Source organism: Centruroides sculpturatus, unplaced genomic scaffold (assembly GCF_000671375.1).
Source record: "Centruroides sculpturatus isolate CEXI.00-Female unplaced genomic scaffold, Cexi_2.0 scaffold82, whole genome shotgun sequence".
Lineage (NCBI taxonomy): Eukaryota > Metazoa > Arthropoda > Arachnida > Scorpiones > Buthidae > Centruroides > Centruroides sculpturatus.
Window position 1 is genome coordinate 306,602 of NW_019384498.1, and position 18,207 is coordinate 324,808.

The 18,207-nt window shown below is 28.9% G+C and overlaps 1 protein-coding gene across 1 annotated transcript in view; it reads left to right on the plus strand.

Moving 5' to 3' along the window:
- The window catches only part of LOC111621989 (F-actin-uncapping protein LRRC16A-like), a 197,595-nt gene that overhangs the window by 90,579 nt on the left and 88,809 nt on the right, over nucleotides 1-18,207 (plus strand). Inside the window, exons 14-19 of the mRNA XM_023364280.1 lie at nucleotides 1,611-1,688; nucleotides 4,944-5,131; nucleotides 8,203-8,354; nucleotides 10,706-10,805; nucleotides 12,115-12,273; nucleotides 17,210-17,347. Coding sequence (XP_023220048.1) covers nucleotides 1,611-1,688; nucleotides 4,944-5,131; nucleotides 8,203-8,354; nucleotides 10,706-10,805; nucleotides 12,115-12,273; nucleotides 17,210-17,347 — 815 coding nt within the window. The remainder of the gene's footprint in view (nucleotides 1-1,610; nucleotides 1,689-4,943; nucleotides 5,132-8,202; nucleotides 8,355-10,705; nucleotides 10,806-12,114; nucleotides 12,274-17,209; nucleotides 17,348-18,207) is intronic.

An 18,207-nucleotide genomic window follows, 5' to 3' on the forward strand; every position in this document is an offset into this window, starting at 1 on the left:
TCAATCGATACTTGTCCAGAATTCTTGATACACCTGATTGACTTATTGCTATTAAAGCTCGCATACATTTTTGGAATTGGCTGGCAGTAAAACTTAAATAAATGATAATACAGTATTCATCGTTCTCTCTGTACTACTATGAATGTCAGAATTCTGGATTTTTGAATTTTGAAGTTACAAAATTAAATGGAGAATAATTACTTTTGTAAAATGGTATCATCATTAAATTTTCTGTTCATTCAAATCTTATATCAAGTTATTTCTATCAATTAATATTACACTTTTTCTATATTTGTAATTTGGTTAACCTTGTTCACAACTTAAAATTAAAGCAATTGAGATCATATTTACCATTTTATAAACTTTCTTTAAGCTTAAATTTTATGACAGTTTAGCCCAGGAGGGATAGCTTGTCCCACTCTGACCCACACACCTTTTATTATGATTTGCTGAATTGTTAATTATGTTTTACTGATATGATTCACGGTAGCTTCCTATATTCTTTGTTATTATCGGAATGTATGGTCATTACTCAGTTTCGCAGAATGAATTAAGAGATAATGGCTCTTTGGGGTCATGGTGACCCACAGCAACCCTTGACTTCTGCATAAATTTGTAATGTTAATGTAATGTAAATGTAATAAAAATAATTTTTTTAAATCATGAAGTGACATACCTTTTTTATAATAGAAATAATTTTTTATCATTTCTAATAGTTTATGTTTTTTTAAATAGTTAGAATTTTTCAGATACTTAGAAAAATTTCCTCAAAATTTAACATGTAAATTCAAATGTTAATAAATAATTAACTAAGGATTACAAAGTAAACATATGTTTATATATATGTTTATTAAATTACTAAACAGAATGAGAAATAATATTTAAAAGAAAAAAGTGAACAAAGTTAAACTGTTAAGAAAAATTAATATTTAAAATGCAGATCAAGGTGACACGCAGTGACTCCTATGAATTGCCAAACGATGTGTCCTCTGTCAGGTTAAGCCAAGTTAATTTTCATCAAGTTTAAAACATGTTTTATATACATGTAAATTAGATAAGAATATGCCTTTAATATCTGAAACCTTAGATTCAGTTTAAACCTTTAGTTTATATAGGTCAGAATATGGCCAAATATGTTTAATTCAAGCAGAAATTTAATTGAATATTTTTTTCAAATAAATTTTATTGGTATTTATTGTTTTTGGTGTAAATATTATTAAAGTTTTGTAGTGCTCTGAAATTTGAAACATTTTTGGTTCTGAGATAGAACAAATATGATAACTACATTGTTTGTTTTTGTAAGATTCAAAGTAAAGAATGTAATTTTAAATTTTATTTATTTTGAAAATACCAATGTTTCTTTGGAATTACTGTTGTGATAAAACTTTTAATTTTCACAATTATTCAATATAATTTTAGATATGCGTTTATATTATATAATATTTTATATGTAATAACATTTGTTGTTGTAAAATAAGAATACTCTTTGTTGCAAATTAATTAATTTTGAATATAGAAAAGCTGATAGTAATTTTAATTCCAAACTAGTTTTAAATTGTATTTTAAAATTTATTTATAAACATTCTGAAGTTTAACTTTTATAATTTCAGAATCTCTATAATTTTCTTGCTCAGCCTAATGCTTTAACACATTTGGATTTATCTGGTACAGAATGTGCACTTGATACGGTAAGTCAGTATATTTTTCTTTTATAATATCAGATTTCTTACATCTAACTTCATAATACACTTGTCAATGATATTTTAAGTGATATCAATCTGTTAAAGTAAAACTTTTTAGAACATTGTTATTTTTTTTAACACTTTGAAATTAAAAACTCAATCTTCAGAATGCTTTTAGTATAGATATATAGAAAGAAAGAATATAACAAATTTCACTGGTCAATGTAACCATTGATCAGTGAAATTTACTTTTTCTTACACTTTATTAGGTGAACTGTATATGTTTTTCATGTTGATTATTAAACTAATTTTCAAATTTGACCCTTGTGTCACATTGTTGAGAAATTCAATAATATTAATTAATATTCTCTTAACACAAACTTTCATAAATAAATTTTCAAAGGAATGTGTAGCATTAACATGTAAAAACAAATTTTTATTTGAAATTATTTAATTATAATATATTTGAATATGTCTAAACTTGTTAGATTGCATCATGCAATTGCAACTTTAGTAGCTTTGTCAAGTTTAGCTTGAAAACCAATCATATCAATAGATGATTAGAACTAGAGATGCCACGAATAGTGATTTTGCCAAATACCAAATATTTGGCTACACTCTCGGCTGAAGTGCCAAATGTTCGGCAAAATATGTGTACATTTCACGGATGACAGGTTACAACCTGTCTCATTGCGATGAGTAGAGCGATGCCTTGGGCGCATCTGTTTTATTTGCAAGTAGATCATGTCATGACACGCATTATTTGTTCATTGTTAGATCAAATTGTGTTACTAATAGTCCTTATTACTAAAAAAAATATCACTGTTTGTTCGTCAAAAGCTTTACAAAATGGCACCATTTAATAAAAAATCATATATTTGGGAATATTATGAGATTTGTAGTGAAGATAATAAACTGGCTGTGTGTTTGCTGTGTAACATCAAGATCTCGCATAGTGGAGAAGGAAAGAAAGCAAGTAAGTAAAACCTTATTACGTATTAATTAAGTGAAACAATTTTAGTCATATTTAGTATTTAGCGCTTGTAATTTATTTCTTGTTTTTTTTTGCCTGGTACTTTATTTCACACACAGTATTTTGTTGATAAACTTGATATAAATAAGTCCTATTTTTAAATATACATTTTATTTATTATCTTTGAAATTCAGAGGCGTAAGTGAAGCCAGAATAATACAAGTTTAAGCTAGTACTGTTCGGGAATTCCCTTCTTTGATGTCAGATTTTTCATTGTTTAATTATTGTGTTCATGTTTTTGTTTTTTGTTTACAGCTACAACTTCTTTGAAAAACCACCTTAAAAGCAAACATGCTGAGTCCACATGCTATGTTAACTGTTGCTCCCTCAGCAAGCGACAGCAAAAATGATGGTACTCTTACTTCTACCAATTCCAAGATACTGGCAGTACCAGGTACATCAGAAAAGAAAGTTAACTCTGAAGGAAACAACTAAAAGGAAATTGTTATGGGATATTAATGATCAATAAAATCATAAGAAATCAATAAAATATCATTATTTAATTGGTGAAATGATTGCCTTAGACAACAAACCATTATCACTTGTTGAATGAGTTGGCTTTAAAAGGCTTATGGAAAAGGCAGTACCTCAATACAAAATACCTGGTTGCACTTACATGACCGAGAAAATTATTCCTGATATATATAATAGAATTTGCTCTAAAATTGAAGCTAGTATTTCGCGAGCAACAGCAGTATAAGTGGCATCTGATATGTGGACGTGTCAGCACAATAACCAGAGTTTCTTCAGTTTCACTGTGCATTGGATATCTCCAGAGTTTTTTCTTGAACATGGCGTTTTAGAAACTCTGAAAATTAGTTGTGATGAGGTCGACTCATCACAACTAATTTTCAGAGTTTCTAAAATGATGATTCTTCTCCACTTCGTAAGAAAAGAAATATCAATGAAAATGATAAAACCATTGAAATACACGACAGTTTCTGGAACTGTTTTGAGGAAGTTGCTACAGAAAATATGCAAAATGATGAGGATGTGGAGAAGAAAAGTACTATTGCAAATGAGATTGATTTTTATATGAAAACTGTTCACCTAGATTGGACAGCAGACATTTACAAGTGGTGGTCAGCAAATGCAAAACAGTATCCAAGCCTGACAGAATTCGCTAAGATTTATTTATCGTCTCCTGGGAGTAGTGTATGTAGTGAGAGGCTATTTTCAGAAGCAGGTATAGTTTATGAGGAAAAGTGCAATCGTTTGCTATCAACAAATGTTGAAAAAATTGTTCTCATTCATCACAACTTACCTCTGATAGATTTTAAATATTAAGTGTAATAATTTGTGATTAAAATAAATATATTTTTGAGTAATATGTGCTTTTTTTATTTATTTGTTATTCAGCCGAATAGTACGCAACATTCGGCCAAACAAATACTGAATATTAAAAAAAGTGGCCGAATACCGAATAGTAGCCGAATATTCGTGGCATCACTAATTAGAACTGCTACAAAGAAGTTATTTAAGCAACCCAGTAATTCAATTCAAGTAATTAGACTAAACAGTGGTGATAATCAAAACATCTTACAAGTGTGTAAAAACCCCTTATAGTTCCTGTTGTGTGTGTGGAGGGAATGTTTATTGTCAGAAATGCATTCTAATGAAAATGTTATCAGTTATAGAATAGAATCAGCCCCTGAAACTTTTAATTATACTCCAAGAGTCTATCTGAAACTCAGTGTCTGGAATTTGAATGAGAAGTTAGAAATGCAAATGACTAAGTTTAGTAATTTTCTAAGTTTTCTATTCACATATCTCTTTTCAAATGAAATTAATTTTCAGGAACATTTCAAAGTTAAAAACAGACATTTAAAATTTGTTTGAACAAGGTAGTCTTTAAATATAAACATTTTTTAAAATTAAAACTAATTATCTTTGTATACTAACTGTTAATATTCATTAAATTTTTCTAAAGTGAATTTCAAATTTACATAGTTAAGCTTGATATAAAATTTTAACTTTTTAAAATATTTGATTTTCTTGGTGCAAACATTTTGAAAATATAAAGAAAAATATCTAATATATTTTTAAATAAATATATTTTATATTAAAATATATCTATTTTCAATACTTCTTTATTTACATTTTGATTAGTGATATATAAAAACCTATATTATTTACAATGTATGGTTAATTTTAAAAGAATTCATATATTTTCATTAGAAAATTTCATTAAAGCCATTTTAATTATTTTTTTATTGTTATATTTTTAGGTGTTTGGAGCTCTTCTTAGAGGTTGCACTCAAAAATTGGCTGTTTTAAATTTATCACGAAATCAATTTTCTACCAAAAAAAGTAAAGAAGTAATAGTTCCTCCATCATTTAAGACTTTCTTTTCTAGTACAATTGCTTTAAAAGTACTAAATATGTCAAGTAATAAACTTCCTGTTGAGTCATTAAAGTAAGTGTCAAGAATTAAAAAAAATTTATTTTATATGTATATAGCACATATGCATGTACTCATGCTGCTTTACTATATACCTTTATGTAAAAATTTTTCAGTTTAATGAAATAAAAGTTTAACCCTTCATAAACAAAAGGGATTATTATAATGAAATTATCAATGCATAAATTTTTTTATATAAATTAATTTTCTAAATGAAAAAACTTCAAAGGACTGTTTAGATCAGTTTCTCAACCTTTTCAGAATTATCATCCCCTTTGCAAGTATCAGAACATATCACCCCCTTCTCTTTAAAATTTATTAAATATTATTTTATACATACATAATTATTTATTTATTAAAAATACAGATTTCTCAAAAATAACATACAAGTCTAAAATTGACATTTAAAGATAAATAATTATTATTAATATGAGACATCTTTGAAACTGATGAAGTTGGGTCAACTTGTTTATATTTTATTTAAAACTAATTAAAAATAATCTTAAATCATTTTTTTTAGTTATTTGCAAATGATTCCTTTGTTTGGACAACTGAAGAATGGTGCTGAATCCTTCCTTTTTCTATGACAAGGAGTTGGAAATGTCACAATTAGCTATTTGATTTCATTCCATAGCTTTTTAAACTCTTTTCTATTTTTACCCAAAATGTTACAATATTACCTTGTGTATATAAAATTTTGGCTTTGACATGATTTTGCTCATTGATTGAAATTTCTTGCAAATGTATGGGCATCTTATGTACAGTACATCAACATTAAAAGAGTTAAAGAACATAGAGTTCAAAATAACTGTAAAATGCCAAGCAAAATACATTTGATACACTTGAATATGAAGACACAAATGAATCAATGGACTTTCTTTGCCAAAATAAAACCCACCAATAAAATGTAGCACACCCAAAGACCTCTCTACAATAATCTTAATTGCATCTAATTAAGTTTGTATTCATATGATGTCACGGTGGGCTAGAGATAACTTATTTGCTTGACTACCTAGATTGTCAAGCCAGTTATCATTAATATGTTATGTTACATTCAATAGGAACTTGGTTCACATTAGATATATGTAATTATGATTATATAGCATGGCTTTAGTCACTAGAGGCCTCCTTATAACTAAGCCAGATTGCAAAAATAAAAATATTCATTCATCACTAAATCACCTAAACATAAATTACATCCCTTTGCTCAATAAAAACCATAAATGCCCATAAGGGATGATTTAGGCTAAGAAATTCTGATTTAGGCAATTATCTTGCAATAAGAACTTTAGTCGTAATTGTTGATTTAGTTTATAGTGTAATGTCATTACTGTATAATTATCCAAAATGGTAATCTTGACTTCATCTAATGCTATAGAAAGCAGACTACCATTTTGGATGCAGTCAACATGATGCAAAGCCTAGACCATTTTCTAGTGAAATGAAGAAACAGGCCAGATGGACATACTAGAATGCTGTGACACAAATCAGGAATTAATGGATGTTTTGATTGCATAATACATACAGGACAATTGCAAAATTATAGACATCTTTCAGCAATAAACAACATACATTTTGTTAAAGGCATATTATTATCAATGTCATCACTACTTTAGGTAACAACTGTTTTATTCAAGAAAGTGCTGATAATACAGCTTTTAGTTACAAACAATGATAATCAGATAGTTGAGCAGGTAGAGATCAGTTTACTACTTTGAGGAACTTCGATTTAACTCTGGATTTGCTCAGAATTTTTCAGGAGTTGGTCAACCCAAATATGTTCATTCCTGTGCCTCACCAGCCAACAATCCTTTTATTGTGGGCCTGGTTGAACTCATGATTGGCACAATTAAAAGACCCTTTTAGTGCCCACAAGATAGAGAGAGAGAAAAAAAAATGTAAAAGTTACAAACACAAATTGTTACTTCATTAAGGTCTCTTAAAGCAAATTTCAAACTTTTAGACTGTATAACTAGCAATAATAGAAAAACTGATTTTAAAAATTCCTTGTCTCAAGGTGTAAGAGTTCTTTTTTTTTTTTTTTTTTTGACATTCTGGTATTTTGACTGAATTTCATTATAATGAATGTATATCTGTGATCTCACAGTTTTGTTTTATTGGTATTTTACTGTATGTCTTCAAAAATATGGATACAGAAAAATAACTTTTCCATAAATATATTTTTAGTCCTGGTGCATTAAGAGTAAAAAAATACTATGTACTGGTAGAGACATCATTTTTCTTGATATGCTGCATTTCAATGTAAGGGTGCATGTTGCATATGTACAGCAGTAGTCAGAGGTTACCACAAATACACAAATGTGTCCATTCATTACATCAAGAAACAAGATGGCAAACAGAAGTGTGTTGCAGACATGGACAAGGAATGAAGTGTGTCAATTGTTCACTATGAATGGATTCAATACTTGGCACATGGCACATTTGACATCAAGATCCATAAGTGACTAGTGGAGGTGCACAGATTAGATGGTAATGTCAGATCTGGTACTGTCAAAGCAAATGGTACAGAACAATGCAAGGAATTCCATGATACCCATAACAAGCTGTGACCTGGATAGCTATCAATATCCCCTGGAGAGAATAATGTTGCAAGTATCATGACCATAATTCATGCCAACAGACAGATGACTATGATTGTCACAGAATTGGGTGTTTGTCAAGGTATGCTGGATTATCACAAAGTATTCGTACAATGAGGGCTGTGTTTCATAAGCAATGAAGAAGTGTAAGTTTAAAACTACTTCTGAATGCAGAACACAAACTTCTGTGAGAGAGACAATTTAATCTAATGAAGTGCTATGACAAAACATAGTGAGAATGCCTGCCCCTTCCTATCCACAATATATTTGGTCTCAAAAACAGAAATTTCTATTAATAGCACAAGTCTGAGTTTGAAAATTCACTTTATTTTATGTTAAGAATATAAAATAATATAAAATGATACAAAAGTAACATGATCTAGACAAAGCAAGCAAAGAAAAAAATTAAGTTATATTCAAATATTTTGTTTGCATCTTAAAATTAAATTATATCATTATTTACCCATTTTCTTTTATTTGTTTTAGGGCAATGTTATTAGGCCTTGCTTGTAATGAAATAGCCACTGACATTTCTCTAGATCTCAGTAATAATGATTTGAAATCCCAAGGTGCTCTAGTGTTAGAATCATGTCTTCCAGGAATCCGTTGTTTATGTAGTTTAGATATTAGTGAAAATAGTAAGTACTTTTTTTTATGTTTGTTCTAATTTTTTATAATGCAATTATAATTAATATAAATTATAAATTTGTCCTATTTTTTAGTTATTTTATTATTATTTTAAACTTGTATATCTATTTTTATATATTTAACAAACTAAAATTGTTGTAAAAGGGTTCTTATATTTGTAAGTTGAGTACATTTTTTAAAATGCTCAGATACTTTTTATTTGAAAGATATTTTTTTTTTTTAAATACATAGGCTGCTCTTATTTTATGCCAGTTTGATTTACACCAACTCTCAATAATAATGGTTTCAAATTTTTCCAACCCAGGAAAAGACAAACTATGGCAGTATTAGCCTCCTTTGCATTAGATGTAGAGATATTGTACAGAACAAGCTCATCTGGACTAAGCAAGTCTAATACATTTTTTGACAGATTATCCTAAATCAGGCACTTAGAAAAACTTGAAATTTATAAAGCATTCAGGAATAACTTAATGATTAATTATAAAAATAATTCCTTAGTTTAGGCCTAGAGGGTATATATGTTACCGCTAAAGCTCGAAAGTCAATGTGTACATTACCTAGCTAATCTGCAGATTAACTAGGGTGATCCATTAAAGTTGCTAAAATTGTTCTATTTCTCAAATTACCTAGGTAATGTGCAGATTATCTAGGTAATCTACTTTACCCAGTACTACGCACTGGGTAAAGTGAAAATAAGATCTTTGCTGGAACAACGGCAACGTTTCTGTACACTTAAATTAACATAATGTTCTTTATTTAATTTTTGATATCTAAAGAATCAAGTTAATACAATCAAACAATCAACAAATTAGTTGATAATCAATCATCAATTAAAAAACATACAAAAAATCAAACAGTTTAAAATATTAATACAATTAGGGAAATTATTATACAGTATATGTTGGTAATAATTATGGTAATAAATTACCATAATTATTACCAACCAGATTATTAGAATAGGTTAGGTTAGGTTTGAACGTGTGTCCCCACTGTTTCCTTTCTTCTCTTTGCTGGAATCAGAGACGAGCCGCCATTTTACTCACCATAGGTAACATTATCCAATTGTGCTTACTTATTAGTGCAGTCTAAAGATTGATGATACTTTGAATTTCATAGCAATTGGTTTTTGCGACAAGCACACCTATCTGTAGTACATTTATTTGTGGCAAAGATCTTATTTTCACTTTACTGAGTGCCTAGTAGGTAATATGCGGATTACCTAGATACTCTGCACATTATCTAGGTAATTTGAGAAATGGAACAATTTTCACAACTTTAACGGATTGCCCTGGTTAATCTGCAGATTAGCTAGGTAATGCACACATTAACGACTTTCGAGCTTTAGCGATAACTTATATACAAAAATACCATACAAGTGATTATGTCACAGTCACCTGTGTCCAACACTGTGTCAGGAGACAGATTCTTTAAAATAAAAGTCATTCCATTTCATATAGCATTCTACATTTGAATGTGATATATAATCTGACAATGGTGGTTTAAAACTACTGATAAAGTTTGTTTCAAGATTAATTTTACTTTCCTGGCTGTTATGTATACATGACAAAGGAAAGTATTGGAATCAAATTTCACCCTCAGAGTTTTTTGTTAATCTTCATATTTTGAGACCTCCTGAATCCAAAAAAAATAAAAAAAAAGGCAAAAGAGTTCCTTGGATGTGTGTATATGAGTGTCTGCATCTATTTTAATATCTCATCATGGTGTAAAAATTAAGTAACAAAATTTGGCATGATGATTTGTATATGAGGGCATTGATGCTATTAAATTTTGGTGGTTAAAGATCGAGTGGGTTGGAGAGATAAAGAGGTTCATGTATATCTCCAATAGGATTAGACTTAATGACAATTTTACTCATTATTAACATTTGTACTTTTTGTAAAACTCATCCCTACTCTCAAAATTAAGCTTTTTGACATTTTACAGTAGTTAAAAATATAAGTTTTTTTTAATAACAAAATCTCATAACAGATAATACCACCCACAATTTACTTATTTTGCATAATAATATAAAAGTTCCTTTTTTAATAAAAACTCATAATAGCCAAGAAAGTTACACAACTTCTCTTTGCTGGATTTTTTAGTTTTGTGTTGGATCTTAGGTTTTTGGTTGTGTTTAAATACCTTTCAAATAAATAAATAGTGCATCTAAATATTATCTAATAAATATATATATATATATATATATTAGATGTGTAACAAAATTTATATTATGATAATGAGCTTTGATAGCATATAAATTATAAAATTTAATATTGTCAAAAATAATTGAAAAATATTATTTAATAGTTAATGTTCTTAAAATTATTAATTGTTGTTATAGATTTTGATGTTGATCTTGCTGGTATTATTAGTGCAGTTGGAAAAAATAAATCTATAAAACATCTTTATATTGGAAAAAATTTTATTAACATTAAAGCAAAGTGAGTATTATTTTTTTGTTTTAATTGAATTTTGTTATATCAAGAAAGAATGAAAAATTTAAGAAATTTTTTCCTTAATTGAAATTATATCTTCAGTTTTTTCAAAAAATAAAATTATTTTAATATAGATTTGATTATAGGACAAAATTATTTAAGCAAGATATTCATTTTAAAAACATTTCTATTAACATTTATGAATAAATATTTTTGAATATTTCCATTAAAATATAAAATATCATTAACAAATAAGACATAGCTAACAAAATGATGATTTTATTTAAAGAGATAATGCAGTTTGCCCTTCTGAACATAATATTTATAAGTTTCTCATTGTTTTTATCTTATTTTTATCCATTAAATGGAAGTGTGGATTTTTGCGAAATCAGCTTATTGGGGAATAACTCCTTTACAGCTTCAATTGATTTATGGATTAAATACAAGAACATGGTTTCAACAAGATGGTGCCACTTGTCACACATCAAGTGAATCAATTGAAGCCATAAAGGAGTTATTCCCCAATAAGCTGATTTCACAAAAATATGATGTTAACTGGCTACCACGCAGTCCAGACCTGAGTCCTCTGGACTATTTCTTATGAGAATTTCTTAAAGAGAGGGTGTACAAAAATAAGCCAAGTACATTAACTTAGTTAAAGCAGAATATCACAGCAGAAATGGCATTGGTATCTCAGGCTTTGTACTGAGAAATCTTCACTCAGGATTAGAAGAGTGCCAGGAGCATAGTGGATGCCATTTAGATAACATAATTTTTAGTAAATAATTTTCCAATAACCATAGATTGAAAATAAAAACAAAACTTTCTTTGACCATTTTTTATTTTTAATTTATTTTACTTTTAAACTGCACTCACTGTCACCCTTTCTGGACACACTGTATTTAATGCTTATAGTTTCTTTTAGTTCATGATTAAGAATATATATTTTGGAATATTTGAAAAACTTTCTTGAAACATTCTAAAATATCTAATTCAAACTCATATTCAAATGAATTTGAAATGTTGAAGATATTTGAAACTTACAAACAACTTGTGTTTTAAAATATTTTTATTATATTTTTAATAAGGCTATACAAAGACTTTTTTATTGTTCTAATTGTTTTATCATGATGATTCTGAATAAAAGAAAAATAATCTCAAAAATATAAAATATAATAATTTCATTTTTGATTGTTAAGTTAAAGCTTAAATTTCCTTTTACTAAAAAACAATTAAAAATAGATTGTTGTGTAGATTTAGTTATTTAAATTTACTCATATAAAATTTATATATAATAACATTTTTTCTTTTAAAGGCATATGGGACGAATAATAGATGCAATTGTTCAGCTAATACAAGAAGAAGATACTGTTTTAGAAACGCTATCTTTAGCTGATTCTAAATTACGATCAGATACATGTCTTATAATAAATGCTCTCGGAAGCAATCAATCTTTAACATCAATAGATGTCAGGTAAAATTTTATCATTAAATATATAAGAATATTACAGTTTGATTATCTTCCTTATTATAATCAGAGAGAGAACTGTTCAGATACAGCCATAAAAAAAACTTAAATATTGTAACTAAATTTATTTTACTCAGAAATATTTTTAAATAACAACAGTCAGATTTAATATTTTTCTATATCTGAATTTTGAAATAATACATTTTAATTCAAAGTTATATGATTATTTCTTTTCTTCTTGTTTTGATACTTATAATATTTAACATTCATTAAAATAAACAATACTTGATAATATCATATACCAATACAAAACAGTATTGCTTATTTAAGACAGCCAAAGAAAAATTTATTATCAAAGAAACATTTTGATTTTTTCTGCATCCATCAGCAGCTTTAATTAAAATATAAAGAAAAGTATTCTCTAGAACAGTGTTTCAAAAATATAGAATTTTAGTAACTAATACAATGTTCTTTATAGAATAGAACAGGGATGTCTAACCTGCAGCCTACTATACCCTAAATTTATTAGGTACATTTTCATTTATTTTGGTAAAGTATGTTGTAAAAATTATTCTTGTTTCACTGGATACATTTTGACATCGTATTGACATAATTGGTGACATAATTTGTAACATTCAAATCAAAAAAAGTAGGTGGCGTGGTCTGTCATTTTGATTGTTTCAGTTTCAAAGACTTTTGTAACGAAGTGATGATGTTAGTGATAAAGCATGGGTACCTTTCATTGGGTGGATAAAGAAGACACATAATTCATCTTTTCAAAAGAGTGTCAGCCATTTTTAGTGATGCAAGGCTAGGCCTAATGCCTAAGTGGAAGAGGCTTTTTATTCTTTATTTCTTTTTAATTTGAGGAAATTGTCAATTTAGCTAGAAAACTGTTATTCATGTGGAGTACTACATACTATTGTGAACAATTCTTTCCATGCACGAAAAACATCAAAACTGCTGAAAGAGATAAGTCCAGTGATTTCCATTTAACTAACATTCTTATAATAAAGACTAATACTGTAAAAACAAATATTGACAACATTATAAAAGGAAGGCAATGTCAAAAATTGCATTGAATTTATTTTTATTTCATGTGAGTATAATTTTTTTTTTACTGTCAATAATACAATAAATAAAAATCTTCAAACACCGGATTAATATAAAAATAATGTTCGTTAATGTAACACATCCATAAAAACCGTTTTAAGAATACCGAGCATTACGTAACAAATGTTGTTTATGGAATACTGGAATGCACGTGATTCACGTTTGTTTGAATTTCGACTTTTGAAAGAAGGATTTATATTTTTTCGAACGTCGCATTCAAATGAAGTTCGTTCTACTGGTCTTTTTAACGAATTTTAAAGAAGAATCTGTGCTTGAGAAAGGACCCAGGGAAGGATCCGAAAACGTTTGCATCTAATCTTACTCAAATTTAATACCAGTTAAAGGTTTGATGAGGTATTATTTTTAATAATACAATATTTTTATAATTATAAATACTTATATATACTTGTTATTAAACTTGTTATTAAAATTTAATATTATATACTTGTTATATACTTGTTATTAAAATTTAATATTCACATTTTGAAATTTTTAAAAGCATGTTTTTATATAAAGTACCTTTGTAGTCCACTGAATATACCTAAATTTCTAATTTGGCCCATTTGGAAAAAAGGTTGAACAACCCTGGAATAGAGCATAGCTAAATTATTATTTAGTAAATCATAGAGTAAATCACTAAACCAGCATTTAGTAATTTACTCTAGATTGAGTTTAAATTCCTGTGGTTGTCAAATATAAGAATAAATGTGACAGTTAAATTCCCAGAATGACCATAGCATTGCACATAATGTAATTATATCAAAATCATTTGAGTATTAATTAATGTTTGTATGTTAATTCAAGCATGTGCATAAATTGCAATCATTCCAAAAGTAAAACCATTCACACTTTTCCAGCAAATGGGTTTATTCATTAAATGAACATACAAATGTTTCTGGTTTAATTCATAAATCTGAGGTAGGTTTAAAAATTAAACTGGAAATATCTGTATGTTTGTTTAATGAATAAAACATTTACTGGAAAAGTGTGAATGATTTTGATAAGATATCTGTTATAAGTGTCATTATTGGATTTTATGTAAGTCGCAACTGATGGAGCCAGTTATTAGCTACTGGAAAGGTAATAAAGATCTGCATGTGCTCTTTGGCATAGAAATAAATAATTGAAATTTAAAGCAGCATATTAATATCAAATTTTGTGAGAAAAATTGATAAAAGTAGTACTGAATCATTACAACTGTAATCACATCTTGTCTGGAATATCTTGACTATTGAATGTCTTCATGACTTGTAACACTAAGTGTTCCCATTTTCCAATTATTTTTTTATCAAGAACACATGCTGCTCAGTATACAGGTAACCCCCGTATAACACGGTAGTTACGTTCCAAAAAATTGCCGTGTTATGCGAAACAAAGAACTAGTACGAAAAGGAGGGTTAGGTTCCAAAAATTAAAAAACATGCTACTATATTTTCATAATTAAGATAAATATCTTTATTAAAATTTTTTTAAGTGATACATATTAATATAAACAATGTTTTCTTTGTCATCACTAAAAGCACTATTAACCGAGAGCGTTTTATTTTTGGCAAGTTATCGTTATCCTCTGAGCATTTTTCTGCATTATTTTCAGATTCATGCTTTACCTTTTGCAAAAAGTGTATGTAATTTTAGATTGCTTGCTTCTAGTTAAAAGATCTTTATAAATTTCCTTATATGGTGCTAAGCACTTATGGAATAAGGGAAAAACATCTGGCAACACCAGAAGCAGAAGCGTCGAGATCTGGCAAAATTGAAACAATTTTCGCGAAGGATCATGTGTATGGAGACGAGAAAAGAAAATTTACACACTGAAGTACTAATAGTTCACGAAAATTATTATTTTTGTGAACTATTAGTACTTAAGTATGTAAAAATTTATTACATTTCATGTTGTACGAGGGTTTTACCCATTTCTCGAACCGTGTCAGAGTGAATCCGTGCTATAAAAGTAACGTGTTATACAGGGGATGGTACCGATTCTCGAACCATGTTAGAGTGAATCCGTGCTATAGAAGTGCCGTGTTATACGGGGTTTACCTGTATTTACATGTTTTTACATTTATTAGATGATGCATTATCCTACACAGAAAACAGCTATCACTTCTCACCATCTCTATTATCATCTCTAGAATGTGTGCAATACATACATAAATTTGGTGGAAATTTGTACATGCAGATTATTATCATGAAAAAGCAATGCTTATGTAGAAAATTGGATCTACTTCTGATCAGTTCATGAATTACGAGGGTAGTCCCATAAGTACCCGACCTAACAAAGAAGACACAAAAAATTTGGAAAAACATATCATTATTTTTCAACATAGTCTCCTTTTAGTTCGATACACTTTTCCCAGCGATGTTCAATAGCTTCAATACCCTGCTTATAGTAAGAACTGTCGAGCTTCTCAAAATAGCCATTAACCGCAGACTCCACCTCTTCATTGTTGGCAAATCTTTTACCACTGAGCCATTTTTTCAAGTCTGGAAAGAGAAAATAATCCGAGGGGGCTAAATCTGGCGAATAGGGTGCGTGAGGAATCAATTTGAACCTTAAGTCATTGATTTTAGCCATCGAAATTATAGATCTGTGAACTGGTGCGTTGTCTTGATGAAACAACACTTTCTTTTTTGCCAAATGTGGCCGTTTTTTCTTAATTTTATCACTCAAGCACTGCAATAAGTTTGAATAATACTTGCTGTTGATTGTTTTTCCTTTATGAAGATAATCAATGAAAATTATCCCACGCGCATCCCAAAAAACTGACGCCAAGACCTTGCCAGCAGATGGAAGTGTCTTCGCCTTCTTTGGAGCTGATTCTCCCCTTTCAGTCCATTGTTTCGATTGTTCTTTCGTCTCAGGTGTGAAGTGATGGACCCATGTTTCATCCATGGTTATGAATTGACGCAAAAACTCGGCTTTGTTGCTGCGAAACATCGCCAAACACTCGATTGAAACATCCTCACAACGCTGTTTTTGTTCCGTTGTGAGCAAACGCGGCACCCATCTTGCGCACAGCTTTCTCATGTTCAAATTTTCAGTCAAAATGCGATGTACAGCACTTTTCGAAATGCCTACCATGTCTGCTAGCTCTCGCACTTTCAGTCGACGGTCATCCAATACCATTTTATGGATTTTTTTTTTTACCATTTCTGGCGTGGTCACCTCACTTGGTCGACCACTGCGATGTTCATCTTGGCAGCTCATACGGCCTCGTTTAAACTCTGTCATCCAATATTTTATTGTTGTAAACGAGGGAGCAGACTCACCCAGAGTAGAATCTAGCTCAGCTTTAATATTAGTTGGACTGAAACCTTTCAAATGAAAGTATTGTATCACATAACGATGACCAATTTTTTCCATGTTTACAAATTCACTGAGATTGTTCACTATTGATGGCTGTCAAATAAATACTAAACAAGGTAGCGTCTTCAAATTTCAAACTTAAGCTTTATGAGGTTGATGCTTTCGAACACAATAATTTTTTTAAAAAAACTACTGCCATCTATATGTCAGGTCGGGTACTTCTGGGACGACCCTCGTATGTTTTAATGATCTGGATATTTATATGAATCATAATCAAAACTGATTATGGCTGCAAAAAAGCTGAAAATATTTCTTTGATAATAAATTTTTCTTTGTCTTAAATAAGCAGTACTGTTTGTATTATGTAATATATCTTTTCAAAACCTTTCTCTCTAGAAAGGTTTTGAAGTTTATTGAACTTGTATTTATATATGTAACAACAAGCCAGTTTAAATTGTTGAATAAAGTAAATAAAGTATATCAATAAAACTTATATATTCATGTAAAAATTCATATTTTTAGTGGAAATTTTATGGGAGCAGCAGGAGCAAAGACTTTGGCAAAAGCACTTCAAGTGAATTCTAAATTAAAATCTGTTATTTGGGATCGAAATGCAACTCCAGCTCAAGGTTTTCAAGATATTGCATATGCTTTAGAGAAGTATATTTTCATTAAAATATTTTATTATTTAATAAGAATAAATGTGACAGTTAAATTCCCAGAATGACCATAGCATTGCACATAATGTAATTATATCAAAATCATTTGAGTATTAATTAATGTTTGTATGTTAATTCAAGCATGTGCATAAATTGCAATCATTCCAAAAGTAAAACCATTCACACTTTTCCAGCAAATGGGTTTATTCATTAAATGAACATACAAATGTTTCTGGTTTAATTCATAAATCTGAGGTAGGTTTAAAAATTAAACTGGAAATATCTGTATGTTTGTTTAATGAATAAAACATTTACTGGAAAAGTGTGAATGATTTTGATAAGATATCTGTTATAAGTGTCATTATTGGATTTTATGTAAGTCGCAACTGATGGAGCCAGTTATTAGCTACTGGAAAGGTAATAAAGATCTGCATGTGCTCTTTGGCATAGAAATAAATAATTGAAATTTAAAGCAGCATATTAATATCAAATTTTGTGAGAAAAATTGATAAAAGTAGTACTGAATCATTACAACTGTAATCACATCTTGTCTGGAATATCTTGACTATTGAATGTCTTCATGACTTGTAACACTAAGTGTTCCCATTTTCCAATTATTTTTTTATCAAGAACACATGCTGCTCAGTATACAGGTAACCCCCGTATAACACGGTAGTTACGTTCCAAAAAATTGCCGTGTTATGCGAAACAAAGAACTAGTACGAAAAGGAGGGTTAGGTTCCAAAAATTAAAAAACATGCTACTATATTTTCATAATTAAGATAAATATCTTTATTAAAATTTTTTTAAGTGATACATATTAATATAAATTAAACAATGTTTTCTTTGTCATCACTAAAA